The sequence below is a fragment of the Cherax quadricarinatus genome, chromosome 16 (genome assembly GCF_038502225.1).
Source record: "Cherax quadricarinatus isolate ZL_2023a chromosome 16, ASM3850222v1, whole genome shotgun sequence".
Classification (NCBI taxonomy): Eukaryota; Metazoa; Arthropoda; class Malacostraca; order Decapoda; family Parastacidae; genus Cherax; species Cherax quadricarinatus.
The window spans coordinates 34,497,006-34,512,356 of NC_091307.1; the positions used below are offsets into that span (position 1 = coordinate 34,497,006).

The 15,351-nt window shown below is 38.9% G+C and overlaps 1 protein-coding gene across 2 annotated transcripts in view; it reads left to right on the top strand.

Annotated features, from left to right (window-relative positions):
- LOC128688871 (uncharacterized protein DDB_G0284459) overlaps positions 1–14,973 on the top strand; it is a 156,556-nt gene extending 141,583 nt beyond the window's left edge. Inside the window, exons 6-8 of one of the 2 annotated variants that reach the window (XM_053776889.2) lie at positions 5,333–5,412; positions 8,512–8,608; positions 9,356–14,973. In XM_053776889.2, coding sequence (XP_053632864.2) covers positions 5,333–5,412; positions 8,512–8,598 — 167 coding nt within the window. In that variant the 3' untranslated portion in view covers positions 8,599–8,608; positions 9,356–14,973. The remainder of the gene's footprint in view (positions 1–5,332; positions 5,413–8,511; positions 8,609–9,355) is intronic. The other variant, XM_053776890.2, reaches the window with a different exon arrangement.
- The last annotated feature ends 378 nt before the right edge of the window (positions 14,974–15,351 follow it).

Below are 15,351 nucleotides of genomic sequence, written 5' to 3' on the forward strand. Positions count from 1 at the left end.
CCATATGCCTGACCACATATTTTGCATTTGGTTTAATCATCACTTGTGTCTCCCAAATTACCGGAAGTACTTGTAACCAAGGAAAGCACTGGAACAGCAGGAACACTGTAACGTGCACATAGATATACTGGAGTCAGGAGACTTTATAACACTAAAAATGAGTTGGCACTAGCTGCACGTCGTGACTGTTAGTTTTCTGTATGCGCGGCAGACTATTTTATTGTCTTTTAAGTTGTATTTACAGTTATTTTTTCCGTTGTAACCAAACGTAAGCCAATCAACTTAAAATAAAACCTAACTTCTCTTAGAGGAGTGTCGCGCTCTTTAGAGGAGGCTTGCTTGAATCTAGCACAGCATCTCTGCATACTTGGAAATATTGGTTGGTTTGGTAATGGAAATATTTTTCCACTAAAATTGCTGACACTGCTGATGACAACGAATTAGTCAGATTATAGAATGTCAGAAATACTTGGAAATGTTCTATTTACTTGGTGATTATATGTGAAGAGTGAATTGGTCACGACAGTAGCAGCACTAATTATTACTTTCTACTGCCAGAAAATACATCTTTTCAAAAACTTGAACCTACTAAAATAAACCTGAACCTACTAAATATACATAATATTCACACTGTTATGCTTACTACATATACAGGACAATAAACTCTTATCAATCCTGACTTGAAACACTTTTTTGATAGTTGACTCATAACTGAAATACAACAGACACAAAGTTCTGTTCCTTGTGTCTTGTTTAACCTCTGTAAAAATTCTGTATATTAAAGGTCCCAAAATCTGAAACTCCCTACCTGATAACTGCAGAGCCTTCCTAATCCGTCAGCTGTTTCAAGGTACTGTCAAAAAAAAAAAAAAAAAAAAAACACCCATGCCTCCATGTAATCCTAATAACTATTATGCTGAAAATCTTTTCGGATACTTTCAGACTTTAAAGAGATAGTCTGCTTATTTCACCGTTATCATTAAGTAATATCATTTGTAAACACGTAAACACTCTTGATTCTCAAATTCGACGACTCCTAATTTTCTCTGAATTAGTTATTTTTCAAGTTTATTGTTTTTAGATTATAAAACTATTACCTGATATCGTCGATGCTTGAGAATACGAGTTCATGAACTGAATGTCATCTAATGTAAAATATTGTACCTATACCTTACTAGACTACTATAACATAAATTATTTTTTGAGTTCTTGAATTGAATGTCTTTAATAATGCCCCCCCCCCCAAAAAAAAAAAAAATAATAGTATCAATAATGTTATCTAATGCTTTCAACATGCACTATAGTATTCCCCATTTCTGTATAAACATTGTAAAATGTTGAAGTTAACCTGTATTTGTACAGTAGTTTAAGCACTTTTAAAATGCAATTAAATTTTTTTTGGGGGGGGGTTAATTGCATTTTAATGGTTTATTTAATTCAACTTAATCCAAACGAACCAAATATGAAATAGAGAGAGTAGTGACTGAGGTCATGGATTGGGCCACGGGGTCGTTAACCCCCAGAGACCCTCCAGGTTGACACACCCACTCTTTGTGACCATTGCCACTGAAGGCAGTGAAGCCATGTTGATTCATATGCACTTTGAATTATGTGAGTAAATTACCTTCATGAGGTTTACAGGGTATTACCTGAATTATTACAGACAAGTAATTTGGGTGAGATTTAAGTCATTCTCACAGAAAGCTAGACTTGACATTAAATTAATAATTACAATATTAAACAAGAGGCGTGGAGTTAAAAGATAAAGAATCACACACAAAGTGGGAGTTGTCACAGTTGCTCTTTGCTGATGACACTGTGCTCTTGGGAGATTCTGAAGAGAAGTTGCAGAGATCGGTGGATGAATTTGGTAGGGTGTGTAAGGGAAGAAAGTTAAAGGTGAATACAGGAAAGAGTAAGGTTATGAGAATAACAAAAAGATTAGGTGATGAAAGATTGAATATCAGATTGGAGGGAGAGAGTATGGAGGAGGTGAATGTATTCAGATATTTGGGAGTGGACGTGTCAGCGGATGGGTCTATGAAAGATGAGGTGAATCATAGAATTGATGAGGGGAAAAGAGTGAGTGGTGTGCTTAGGAGTCTGTGGAGACAAAGAACTTTGTCCTTGGAGGCAAAGAGGGGAATGTATGAGAGTATAGTTTTACCAACGCTCTTATATGGGTGTGAAGCATGGGTGATGAATGTTGCAGCGAGAAGAAGGCTGGAGGCAGTGGAGATGTCATGTCTGAGGGCAATGTGTGGTGTGAATATAATGCAGAGAATTCGTAGTTTGGAAGTTAGGAGGAGGTGCGGGATTACCAAAACTGTTGTCCAGAGGGCTGAGGAAGGGTTGTTAAGGTGGTTCGGACATGTAGAGAGAATGGAGCGAAACAGAGTGACTTCAAGAGTGTATCAGTCTGTAGTGGAAGGAAGGCGGGGTAGGGGTCGGCCTAGGAAAGGTTGGAGGGAAGGGGTAAAGGAGGTTTTGTGTGCGAGGGGCTTGGACTTCCAGCAGGCATGCGTGAGCGTGTTTGATAGGAGTGAATGGAGACAAATGGTTTTTAATACTTGACGTGCTGTTGGAGTGTGAGCAAAGTAACATTTATGAAGGGGTTCAGGGAAACCGGCAGGCCGGACTTGAGTCCTGGAGATGGGAAGTACAGTGCCTGCACTCTGAAGGAGAGGTGTTAATGTTGCAGTTTAAAAACTGTAGTGTAAAGCACCCTTCTGGCAAGACAGTGATGGAGTGAATGATGGTGAAAGTTTTTCTTTTTCGGGCCACCCTGCCTTGGTGGGAATCGGCCAGTGTGATAATAAAAAAAATAATAATATTAAACAATACCAATGATGGTAAATAATAAAATAATGTGGACTGTATATGATTAGGCTTGCTGGGTACACAAAAGAAATTCATATTACCGCTGTCCATTTAATTACTGTAGATAGATTACACCACAACACCTGCCTGACACCTAGCCCCTACACTGGTCAGCTAGAGATCTAAATGCAAGGACTAATGGTGCACTTCTCTGTGAGTGATAGTCATATCCCTTATCTTCCGCAATTCACACGTTATTCTTGACGCCCTGCAAATTTCCATTCCCAATTCTTCAGCAGGGGATATTTGCATGGGTTCCTATTACAAATTCAGGTTAAAAACCCGCAATTTGGCCAAGGAGACACCAAATTATTAGCTAAATTTTCCGTAACAGCCAGTGTTCACAAATTACAAATGGTGTCCTCTATTTTTCTGTCCTTATTGCCACACACTCAATTCTTCAGCAGGAATGTGTCAGCAATTTCTTAATTACTGATTGAGGCCAATGTACACCAACTGACCTTCGAGAACGCCTGATTACATTGCACAATTCAGGCCAGTGTTCACACATTAAATTCAATAAAGCGTCCTGCTTCTGGCATCACTCAACTGCTGTTCTACACCCCCCAATCGAAATTTCTCGAAAGGGTCAAATCAGCATACTTTAATACTCAATTATTATGTTATTCATTTATATGTTCTACATTTAGGAAATTGTGTAAAAAATTTCCAGTCACTTTCTGTTCGTGACTTGTCACTGAAGGCAGTAAAGCCATATTCATTCCTACACATCTTCTCTTGTCAATGAAGACAGTACAGCCAAATTACCTGTATTTTTTAATTATCTTATGCGAATTTCCAGCTTGTTACCCTCGCTAAAGGTAGTGATGTAGATTCTCCCCTTTAGCATGTAATGCACTGCCTAACATTTTGTACTGGTTTATTCAGAGATTCGAAGCGTCAGCACCTGAACATTCCCAGCATTTTGATAAATGTTTTTACATTTTAGGATAAGGTATTTATGGTAGCTGCTTTGTTGATGAGCTCTTGATCTTCCTTGGATTAAACATAAATGCTTCCGATTCCACAGGCATTAGATAAACCCAATGGACTTAGATCTCCTCCCTTATTAAAATTAGTAAATTTAAGTTACTGTAGGTTACGCATACATTTGTAAAAGCTTTTATTTTACCACAAATAGGCATATTAAACAGACGAGAACGTCTGGCAGCGTGGTGTCCATGCCAGCGCAGGAAACATTCAAATATGCATGGTGGGAGGATGAATTAATTCTTTCGACATGTGAACTAATGAGATCAGCTTGAGTCTCATCACCGCTACAAGACGCTTTCCTGTTAAGAATCATAAAGCTTGGTTGTCATCCCTTTAAGGTGAATTCCTTGATGCTGGTAAATAGCTCTTGATCAAGGAATTGAAGCACCTTCTCCTTCCTCGGACTGAACCTGGTTGCTTCCCATTTCCCCAGGCATTGTGTGATGGTTACTGGTTCGGTTTTCCGCCGTGAATATAAAAATCCAAATTTTCAGTTTTTTCTGAGAAACCAGAGCAACCAGTCGGCAAGATCGTGGAAGCTTGTTCTTACCCAACCACACTGGAGCAACCATCTTACTACCGTGTGAGGGCTTGTGTTCATAACCCACCACACTGTTACTACCGTGTGAGGGCTTGTGTTCATAACTCACCACACTGGAACAACCATCTTACTACCGTGTGAGGGCTTGTTCCTAACCCACCACACTGGAACAACTATGTTACTACCGTGTGAGGGCTTGTGTCCATAACCCACCACACTGGAGCAACTATCTTGCTACCGTGTGAGGGCTTGTTCTTAACCCAGCACACTGGAGCAACCATCTTACTACCGTGTGAGGGCTTGTTCTTAACCCACCACACTGGAGCAACTATCTTGCTACCGTGTGAGGGCTTGTTCTTAACCCACCACACTGGAACAACCAACCTACTGGGGTGATAATTCTTACAATTGTTTATTCAGCTACTCTGTTGGTGGTTCTTGAACTTCTCTATTTTGTATTGCGCTGTTGTTCTTAATTAACACTTTAGTAGAATTTGTCTGGTGTTTAAAGTGTGTTTTCAGTTCTCACCCATAAAAATGAAGAATTAGACAATTTTGCCACATTTGGGAATTTTTCTTTTGGAAATGTTTCGCCAACATGTGGCCCCCTCAGGAGATTAGGGTAATCAGTTCCTCAGCCTGGAATCGTTCTGGTTAGTCCATCATTGTTGATGGACCGAAGAAATGTTTCAGGCTGCCGAAACTTTTTCTCAAAGATTCCCAAGTGCTGCAGAAGTCTCACTTTTCAGCTTGTCGGTTTACTAAATCATTTACATCACATATTTCGATATGTATGGCTAAACTGACAGAAGCTTTATGATTAGAACACTATTCCATTGGATTGCTAAACGTGTAAAATAGTAGGTGTATATATCTGTATAGTATGACATGCCACCTGAGCATTCTCTCTGCCCACAGGGAAGCGCAGTTTCTTCGGGCGAGGAAGAGAGAACTTTATTGGTCGCACGCCGCACATCTCATTGGAGACTGACCCGCAGGTATGTACCGCAGTCTCGTATTTTCATTAATTCTGCTTTTGTAAGTTTTACGTGTGCTGCTCGAATGTTCTGCTTCTGCTGTTTATCGTGCTAGTGTGTACATTGAAAGGTTTTCGTGATGCTTTTAAATTTTAATTGTTCGCGTCTTAGTCTTGCACGAGATCGTGATCCTATGTGAAAATGCTCTTGAAACCTCCGTTCATCGACCTTAACTCCCCCGTATATACTTTCAAACACTGGCCTGGAGTTTTAGGACTCGCTTGCCATGGGTTCAGTCCCCGCCCATTTCCTAGTTTCTAGTCGTGTTACGCTTTCGTGAGTCACACCTAAGTCCTGGCAAATGATGCAAACAGTATAAAGTGATCATGCACTCAGTCATGAAAACAGGAGGAAACCGACAGGGAACTGAGCATTTTCCTTTCTTAAACCACAATTAAATGAAACAGAGATGGGAGCATTATAAGCGTGATTTGAGATAGTTGATTCTTTAATTTTCTAGCCTAACTAAACAACGCTGAATGTAATATTTACACAACACAATGATACCTCAGCCCCAGTGTATACACCCTTGAATGAGGGTATAAACAGGACCTATAACAGTACTCTAAGGAGGTTTTATAATTGATCCTGGGAACAGTACATAGACACCAGGTTTTTAAGGGGGAGTTCGAACAGCACACTGCTATGTGGGTTGTAAACATGACCTGGTAACAGTACACTGTGAGTAATACGGTACCTGGTAACATTACACTGTGAGTAGTACGGTACCTGGTAACATTGCAAGGTGAGGAGTCATGCTGTACCTGGTAACAGTATACTGTGAGGAGTAATACAGTACCTGGTAACAGTACACTGTGAGTAATAACACAGGTCATGATAGCAGTACACTGTCAGGAAGTTACACAAGATCTGGGAACACTATAGTGAGGGTTATAAACAAGCTTACAGCAAGACGTTCCTGCCACTCAGAACTACTGAATCGTTGGATTAGATTTAGGGCGCCCTGTGACTCTCCACCCACTGCACTTTAATATTGTGGTGTGGTTTAAGTTGTTTGTGCCTAGAGGTAGAGACCTCTTCTATGGGAGAGGTGTCACTTTTCCATAGGATGCTTGCCTGGCTACGAACCCAGCATCTTGTTCGGCTTAAACTGTGAGTATATTTAATCTCTCGTCTACGTTAGCTGACACTTGTGCCACTTGACCAGGAAGGAATTTTGGTTATGGGTTGCAGAATGTGAAAAATGCTTTGAATAATTTTACTTAGTGACTGTTGTATGTAGTATGAGTAATATATTAGCAAGCTGAAGTAAATTGGCAATGGTAGAAAAGAAATATTTTTAAAGAGTTTTCACAATTCGTAATTAAAATAAATACTGGAAAATAATAAGTGTAAGCGTAATATTTACACTTAGATAAAATTCCAATTAGTGCAAATGTGGTGTAAAAGCGCACAATAATGAAAATTAGGAATAACTGAGCAAAATATATCTTAATTTCTAACGAACTCTTTCAAAATAAAATGAGAAACCGTATCAGGGTGCTCTCCCCACTTTTTCAATTTCATGAGACGGCACTATGTCAGTACGACTGTGTGCAGTTTATCGCATATTGCTTTGAACACTTCTAACCTGTTAGTTCAGAGTTTTTATTCAGAATTGCTATAAACTGGATATTGTCTTGTACTCAACTAATTGTGGTTGCAGGGGTCGAGGCTTAGCTCCTGGCCCCTGTCGGTATGCTTTTTCCCATTGTCAATAAGAATGTAAATAATAGCACTGTAGCAATGTTCGTAATGTGCGCCATCAACCAGACACGGCAAACTTCAAATCTCATATAAATCAGGTATTTCTCAAATTTAGAAAATAAGACCCTGATAGTGGGTCATTACAGCGATGATTCTCGGAACCATTATTCATCATATAGACACAAAGTAGAGAGAGACTACATGCATCATTCGTATTCGAATCAGAATTCAAGAATGCTCAACATGTATACACGAATCATTCGTGTGTTGCATTCAGGTGCACCTGTGTGCACTTAGTGTTATAATGCGATGCTTAACTTCTTTGTAACGTGGCCATCTTTTTTTTTCATTACTTACCTGTGAGCATTTGAGATTTGAAGGGTGTGAAATACTATGTAAATAATATAATGAGAATAAGTTAAGTGAAACGAATTTTTTTTTTTTTTTTTTTAATTTGTTACTTGACTCCGAGCATGATAAAAAATCGTGAAGTTTCCAGGCAATCGGTTATCAGATTCACGTCCAGAAGGATTGGTACGGAAGATACTCACTGAAGTGAGAAGTTGGCACACTTTTCAAGATAATCAATAAAGAGCTGATGGTGAACGCTTTCTTTTAATGTATTGTTCGCGCATCGATGTTGGGACACGGACGGTGAGATAAGTAAAAATAAACACTCGCTGGGGTCATAACAAAGCCAGGTGTTAGCCATTCGTAGTTAGCTCAGTGAGGTTCAGGCAATACTTCAAGATGGAGACGGTTAGCTCTCATAATTTTCAGTTCAGGCTCTGTGATATAACGTAATGATCTTGGTTCGTAGTCTTTCTTACATAACGCTTTTGTTATTTATTCTCATGTAGTGGGGGGGGGGGGGGTGTTAAAATGTTTCAGACATTCCAACGCAAATTATTAGAAAGTAGATAATTCAATGAATTGGCTATAGCTGAGCTAGAAATTCTTCACGTATAGAAAAATTGGGCGCCACACACTTGTTCGAAGAAGCACGGAATGTTAAATTCGCCTAACAGGACAGGCGGGCACCCACAGGTTCCCTGGCTTTGGTTAACTAGGACTACGTGGTTCATAAATCGTAGTACGGGAAGAACTCGAACCAATGGCAGGGTAGTCCTAAAACTCCCAGGCTAGTTAGCCTACTGGTCAGGGAGTTTCAGGACTCTCCTACCATGAGTTCAAGCCTCACCCTATTTTACCATTTCGTGAGTCAGCATGGTTTCATACATAAAATAGTCTGGGTTAACGAAAAAAATATGGTTTGGGTTTTCTATGAATATTGTGCGGATTAACTAAGAATAAATTTTGGTTAATTATGAATTTGTGGTTTGTGTTAACCAGGTTACCCAGAAGGTAGAAAAAGAAATGGCGCCTACTGAAAAGTATCGAGTTAGGGTTTCGTGCCTGCCAGAAACTCTTGCAACCTAGTGTAATGGCAGTAAGTAGTCTGCATACCGCTGTACTAAACATAATGTCATCCTTTGTACGTTGTGGTCAGTCTTGCTGCTCTCCACGAGTCAAATGTGGATATGCTTGAACAATTTTAGCTTACTACGTTTGGGGTAACTGATTCCCTTCATCCCTCTACTAAAACCATCGGGAGTAGATTACTGCTTATGCTGTATACCTGCTAACTGCATGTAGTCTGATTATATGTTGCTTGCTTTCCTTGTTTGCATGCTTTTAGACCACTATATTTACGTAATTTCTAAAGAAAATTTGTGGAATTTGCATGAGTCAATGATTGTATTGCACTTGCTGTTATGTTTTAGTTTTAAGTATCTCCTATTCCATAAAATAATGATCAAGGGCTCATATCTTTCAAAAAAAAAAAAAAAAAAAAAGGTTCGAGTCCAAGAAACCTTGACACATGGGTGTCAACATACACCTGCTGTCCTTGTTGCTTTAGGATTAACTAGGTTCATGTGTGTCAGTCAGTCAACTGCTCTGGGTCACATCCTGACAGATGGTAGTATACTTTAAATTGGGCTGTGCTTTAAAATGGGCTCAGATAAGATAACTGGTAAATTACCTAAAGTAAAGTTGGAAATCTCCCTTTTTTTCATATAGTGCTCGTTTTATGAGCGAAACTATAGAAGCAGGAAACTTATTGTATTTAACTAGAAATAAGAACTATGTAGACAAATTCAGGCAAGGGTGACAACTGGCAGTTTCTCTCCAACAGGTGGCGCGGATGACGGGAGATTCGTTTGAGCAAGACTCTATTGATTTGGAAGGGGAGGCAGATGTACTGTGAGGTGTGGTTACTCAACGACTAGGAGTGCGAGGCGGTGGAAATGGATGAGAGGCTGTTCTTATTCAGAGGAGAGGACGCGTTTGTCTGGAGTTGGTTGAAGCTTCGTTTTCTATGATTTAGGGATGATTATACTCTAGGTTTCTGTAATGGAAGTTGAGGCGGTGGCTTCATTATTTTTTTTTTACCAAGAAATGCGCTGTTCTCTGTTAAGAGAGGATGAAAGAAAAGTGTTTTAATGATAGAAAAGAGAACAAGACGAAGAAAGTGGTCATCATAAGAGCTGAGTAATTTAGTTTACTAAATGAGCAGGCACGAGCGTTAGTGAACTAAAACTGAGAAAAGCTGTTACCTCTAAGACGATAGAGGATTAAATAATACGTTCTGTGAAGCTAAAAATATTTGTTTTATGTTAAATGAAAGAGTACATTAAATGAGAAGAGAAATGGGAGATACGAAGGTCAAATATATAATGGTGGTGCAAGATTTCGTAAGATAAAATGGACTCAGAAACGTAAAGCAAACATGGAGATAATTCAAGGTTTAAAAATGCATTGAGGTGACAAGAGATTCAGTAAACTTCAAGATTTAAGAGAAAATACAAAATGGCGATAGGCGAGAGTAAAATCATTATAAAAAAAATAGTAGCTTTAAGCAACTAATTACCTTCAGTTTAACACGGACCCGCCATCAAATAATTTGCCAGGCACAAGAAAGCAAGTTTGCTCTGAGATGCTCTTCTGACCAAGAGGACATTACATTTTCCTTTAGTTGGATTATATGTCAGACACTGTAAGATTATTAAAGCAGTTCAGTTTTATAAGCCCGTTTGTATTTTGTTTTTTGTCGTCTGAAGTCTCTTTTGACTGATGGTCATCTGAAGCATCGGCTTCCGATGTTTCAGCTGCCTTTACATCACTTAAAAAGCATGACCCTTTACAAATGGTCAGTACTGGAGGTGTCTCCCTGCTCACTGCTGCTAGGCGTGTGGCTGCACCTTAATAATTCCTCGTCTGTTTGTGAAGTTCACAATATATCTTAGTTGTACATGTAAATGTAGGTTTCGTTTCCAAGGTTTGAAATCCAACTGAGTGCTACTGTAAAGTGGAAGGACAAGGATTTCCAGATTAAGTGCCTTCCATCTGTTGAACAATACACTGGGCATTAACATTTACGTTAACATCAGGTAATTTGTACTGGAATAAATTAAATAATTTAAAACTATTTTGAACAATTAGCAATCCTAAAATTATTTGCAGTGATTATGTACCTCCTGAGCATACGAGATCTTCAGAATAGAAGAAACCTTTTAAGTATGTCATATGACGCCAGACTCTGCTAATCGAAGTTATCAAGTATACTTGATAAGTTTGATTAGCAGAGTACAGAGTACGTTGGTACGTACCAACTGTCTCCTGAAGACAAAAGTTCATCTCGCATGACGCGATCATAGATTCGAAGCTCAATCACTTGAGGCGAGTCTGCGTGAGCCTTAAGAACAAAAAAAAAGTTGCTATTTAGTGCGTTTTAACCAGTTGCTGAAAAATAAGAAGGTATGGAGTTTCTCTCCCTCGAAATGGGTGGGAGGAAGGAAGGAGAACACTAGTACAGAATCTAATCTGTCTCCTTGGATCAAAAGTGGTTACCTATTAACCACAGGCTCTGACTCCATACATAATTAAACGCTTCTTCATGAATAAATCGTGGTAACAATGCCTCGCATGCCTTACATTGCTAAGAGACATCCCACTGAAGTTCTGTTCAACTCCTAACCTTAGAGAATAGGACTATCATCAGTATTAAATCTGGCAATAGTTATTCCATGTTCCAACACAGTTCCTCTTTTGACTCTTCTTATAAGTTTCTATGACTTTCCAGGTCCCTCTTTTGTCCCACAATCCAGGTTTGCTTTCGACCAATTTCCCGGGTTCATCTTGAGTCCGGCTTCCCAGGTTCCTCTTACATCAGACATCTAAGATTACCTTTTCGCTCTAGTCTCGGCGCATTTTAAAAACACTAACAATTTAAAGAAAAAACGATTAATGTACTTCTAGGCAGAATCTTGTACAGCATCTAACAGTCAAGTGGACTTGAACCCTTAAAACATAATAGTAAAATTAAATCCAGGTGTGTTAACACTGAAATGACTGGTGTACTGGAGACGGACAAAAAAAAAATCTTGAAACTAGAAGGTGGATTTTAGACAAAACAGGATTCCTGAAAGTTACAAAATATAAGGAGAGCAAACGAGGATTGTTACATCTGATCATGTGCAACACTTGATGTCTTTTGAACAATCACGGTACTATAGCTAACTATATTTACATAGAACTCATTTTCTTAGGTATATTTTTCACCTCTATTTATACAGCTACTTGCTAGCACTATGGCATTCTCTCACTTAACTGTTCTTGGCGTGTGCCTAAGACACTAAGAACATCAACTCATTTTTGCCCCTCATTATTCTGCGCCATTTCAACATGTTAAAACATCCGGAAGGCTGTTGGTACAAATTTGTTGTCTATAAATAGTCGCGAGATTTTTCCGCTGCTGAATACGTGCTCAGCTGATTCTGACCTCCCTTCCCTACGATAGAAACGGCTTCCAATTTGTCCCCAGGTGATGTATAACCACGACAGGTTTAGTGCTTTCCCCTCTTTCCAATGAATTAATAAATATATACTGGAAGCATAACCTGGTATTGACTTTGGGATAGTCACCTCGTCACAAGACACCAGATCCCTGTGTCTCCGTAAGTCTTAACTATACAATGCCGGTGAAAGGTTTTTAATCCAAGGAACTGGAGTTACCCCTGGAGTTACGCCCTTCCCCAGGCGCTGTTTGAAACCTGAGGGTTTAACTCTACACTATGAATGTAACTGAAACCCGATGAACAATGCAGCTTGTGTTGATACTCTTTGGTGCACTGTCATTTAATTAGAAAAAGTTTCCCATCGGCGTTTTCACCCCTAAGAGACGTTAGAAAAAGTATATATAGGGCAAGGGAGCAAGTGAGCATAGGTTGAAGGTGGGGTAAAATACTGCTGGCAAAATATAAGGGAATCATTGACAACAGGTTGGACAGAACTTGATACATAAATGAGGCCGGCAGGTCATCTGCAGTGTCCAGGAGTGATGTTTTACCTGTTGACATATGATGGTAGTATCCTGGTTGGGTATTAATTGGGATGCGAAGATTCTGTTAATATTATTACCACCAGATTATTAAGGGATAGTGTTACTATTGTCACAGCGGGTTTGGTCATCCTATATTAAACTTTATTAACTCTGTTGTGGGCACAGGCAATGTTCTGGCCATCATGAATTCATTTTTTTTCCACGTAATTTCCCTTTAAAAGATCTTATTTTGTTCAAATACTCCTGTCATACGCTCCACAAAGTATGAAGGGGAGACTTAAACTTATGATTGGGTTGTACGTTTGTTTGCTCCATAGAAATACTCTGCAAATTGTTAAAAAGTTTTTATATATTTAAATTTTATCTTAATGCTTTTTTCTCTCATTCAAAAATTAAATTTAGGAATTCGAAAATTTTTCATTTCGATCATAAACTAGAAGGGGGCACCGTGATAGAATTATTCCCCAGGGTATATAAGACATGCAGCCAACAGCACCTCGAAGAGGAATGCTAACATAATTCACAAGATTGTAAATTACTGCAATTCCCTCTTAATCGATGACTGCAGGAAACGTACAACGCGCATTGTCAAAGAAAACTACGTCGACACAACAAACACTTCATAACTAGGCAAGCATTTTATTTTGCCTAAGAGTACCATAGCGTCTAACGTGGCTCTGACAATGAGAAGCAGTTAGTGAGAAACAATCCCAAGTTCTTCGGCCATTGTTAGAAATTTAACAAGGAGCAAACGGACAAAACAATCACCAGTGTAGACGTTTGTCATACATTGTGGATGATGTGACAAGTGCAACCGTGACGATCAGAACAATACCTGTCCTGCACACAAAGCTGGGCCAAATCAGGAAATATGGAGAGACTTAAATTAATTTCACGAGAAAACCCCGGCTGAAGTATTACAGGTGACCATGATAGCAGTAACAAGCACTATCCCACAAACATCCGGTAGATAAAGCATTTCCAAAGTTTTGACAAGCCGATTACTACCTACCCTAGACCGCCATTACATGAGCCCAGCCAGTAACTGTCATGCCGAGCACTGATAACGACTTAAAGGCTTCATTCATATGTTCGTCTAGTTGATTTTTAAATATTTTCCTGTATTGTAACATTTTATCCCTCTTCTAAACTGCGCTTACCTGACGTCTTGCAGAATATAAATGTATACTTGGTCTAGCATCCCTGTATTAAGACTTAGGAAGCCTCTCATAGCGGAATGTTTCCTCAAAAAAGTGTCTTGAACTGTGCTTCAGTTTTTTCTACATATTATCGATATCACTATAGTTTTTCCCAAGCCGATGCAGTTTATTCCATGTCTTTTCCAAGCAAATTGAACCAGTGATTTTTATATTCTTCTGGAGAAGGCCTGCCGGCATTAACAGTTCCTTCCCATGAAACTGGAATTCTCTGTTAGAGTAAACTTTTAAAACTCGCCAATAAGAATAACAATGTTGGTGTTTCATTCAAAAGATTGTTCTCACATAATTAGAATATAGCTTCACATTATCAATTTTATCAACATATTTTCATATCTTGTTAAGATCTTATTGTAAACTTGTACAGTTTTTTTTTTTTTTGAGGGGGGGGGTTTCTTGACGTTTGCTGTAACACTGTTCATGACCTGTGATGTTCTCTCGTGGTAAGCGCAAGTGGGGGTGGAAGAGAGAGTGAGCTTTTTAATAAATATTTTTGGATGTAACTAGCCAGGCAATCAGGTCCTCTGTGTCTCCGTGTTTTCTAGGTAGACTAAGCAACGTGTTAATACGCTCTACATTATGAAGCAGAGAAGCTCTTATTGTGGCAGTTTCGATTTATGCAAAGCTCCTTTATGTACAGCTTTATTTAAAGCTTTAAATAGAGCGAAACCTCATCAAAGTAAATTTTTGCTCAGACAACCTTAATTCTTTTCGTCTGTCTTGGATTTATTACGCCTCTCCCCTTCCTCCATGTTTATCTTCAGAAAAGTTTTATCCACATTGCCATTATTCCATTAAACGTGTTGTTTCCTATGTTGAAAAAGTTGCTGAAAGGTAATGTGGGAATCACCGCCGTCTCTGTTGATCTTATTGTCGTAACCAGAATGTTTAATTTATAGCTTGACACTAGAGCTAGTAGCAAGCTTGCATTTTAGGTACTGTTTTTAATATGAGTAGACATGTGCATACAAGCGTACAAGGCAAACAAAAATACAGATACATGAACACACATTCTCATACATACATACATACATACATATGCACCTTTTTTCTGCCTTGTTAACTGGTTTATATAAGCTTTAATATCAGACGTCTTTGATAATGTCATCTGGTCTAAGAAATTGTGGAATACATTTTTTTAATTACATTTTTCAATCTAGTACTCCGTTGTTAATAATAAATATTCTCAAACAATTGTCTTTGTTTTACCAATATATTAAATAACACACAGCTGAAAGAGGAACCTTGTGACAACGTTTCTGTCCGTCCTGAACCATAGTTTAGTCACAACTTATGAATAAAAAAAGGCACAATACCGTGACTGGAACGATACACAAATAACCCGCACATAAAAAAGAGAAGCTTACGACGACGTTTCGGCCCGACTTGGACCATTTACAAAGTCACACTGACTTTGTAAATGGTCCAAGTCAGACCGAAACGTCGTCATAAGCTTCTCTCTTTTAAAACTTACGAAGTCAAGTCAGCTGTGACTTGACAGTGATCCAAGACTTATTCAAGACGTCGTCAAAAGTTTCCTTTCCTTAGTGCGAGTTATTTGTGAACTGGTCC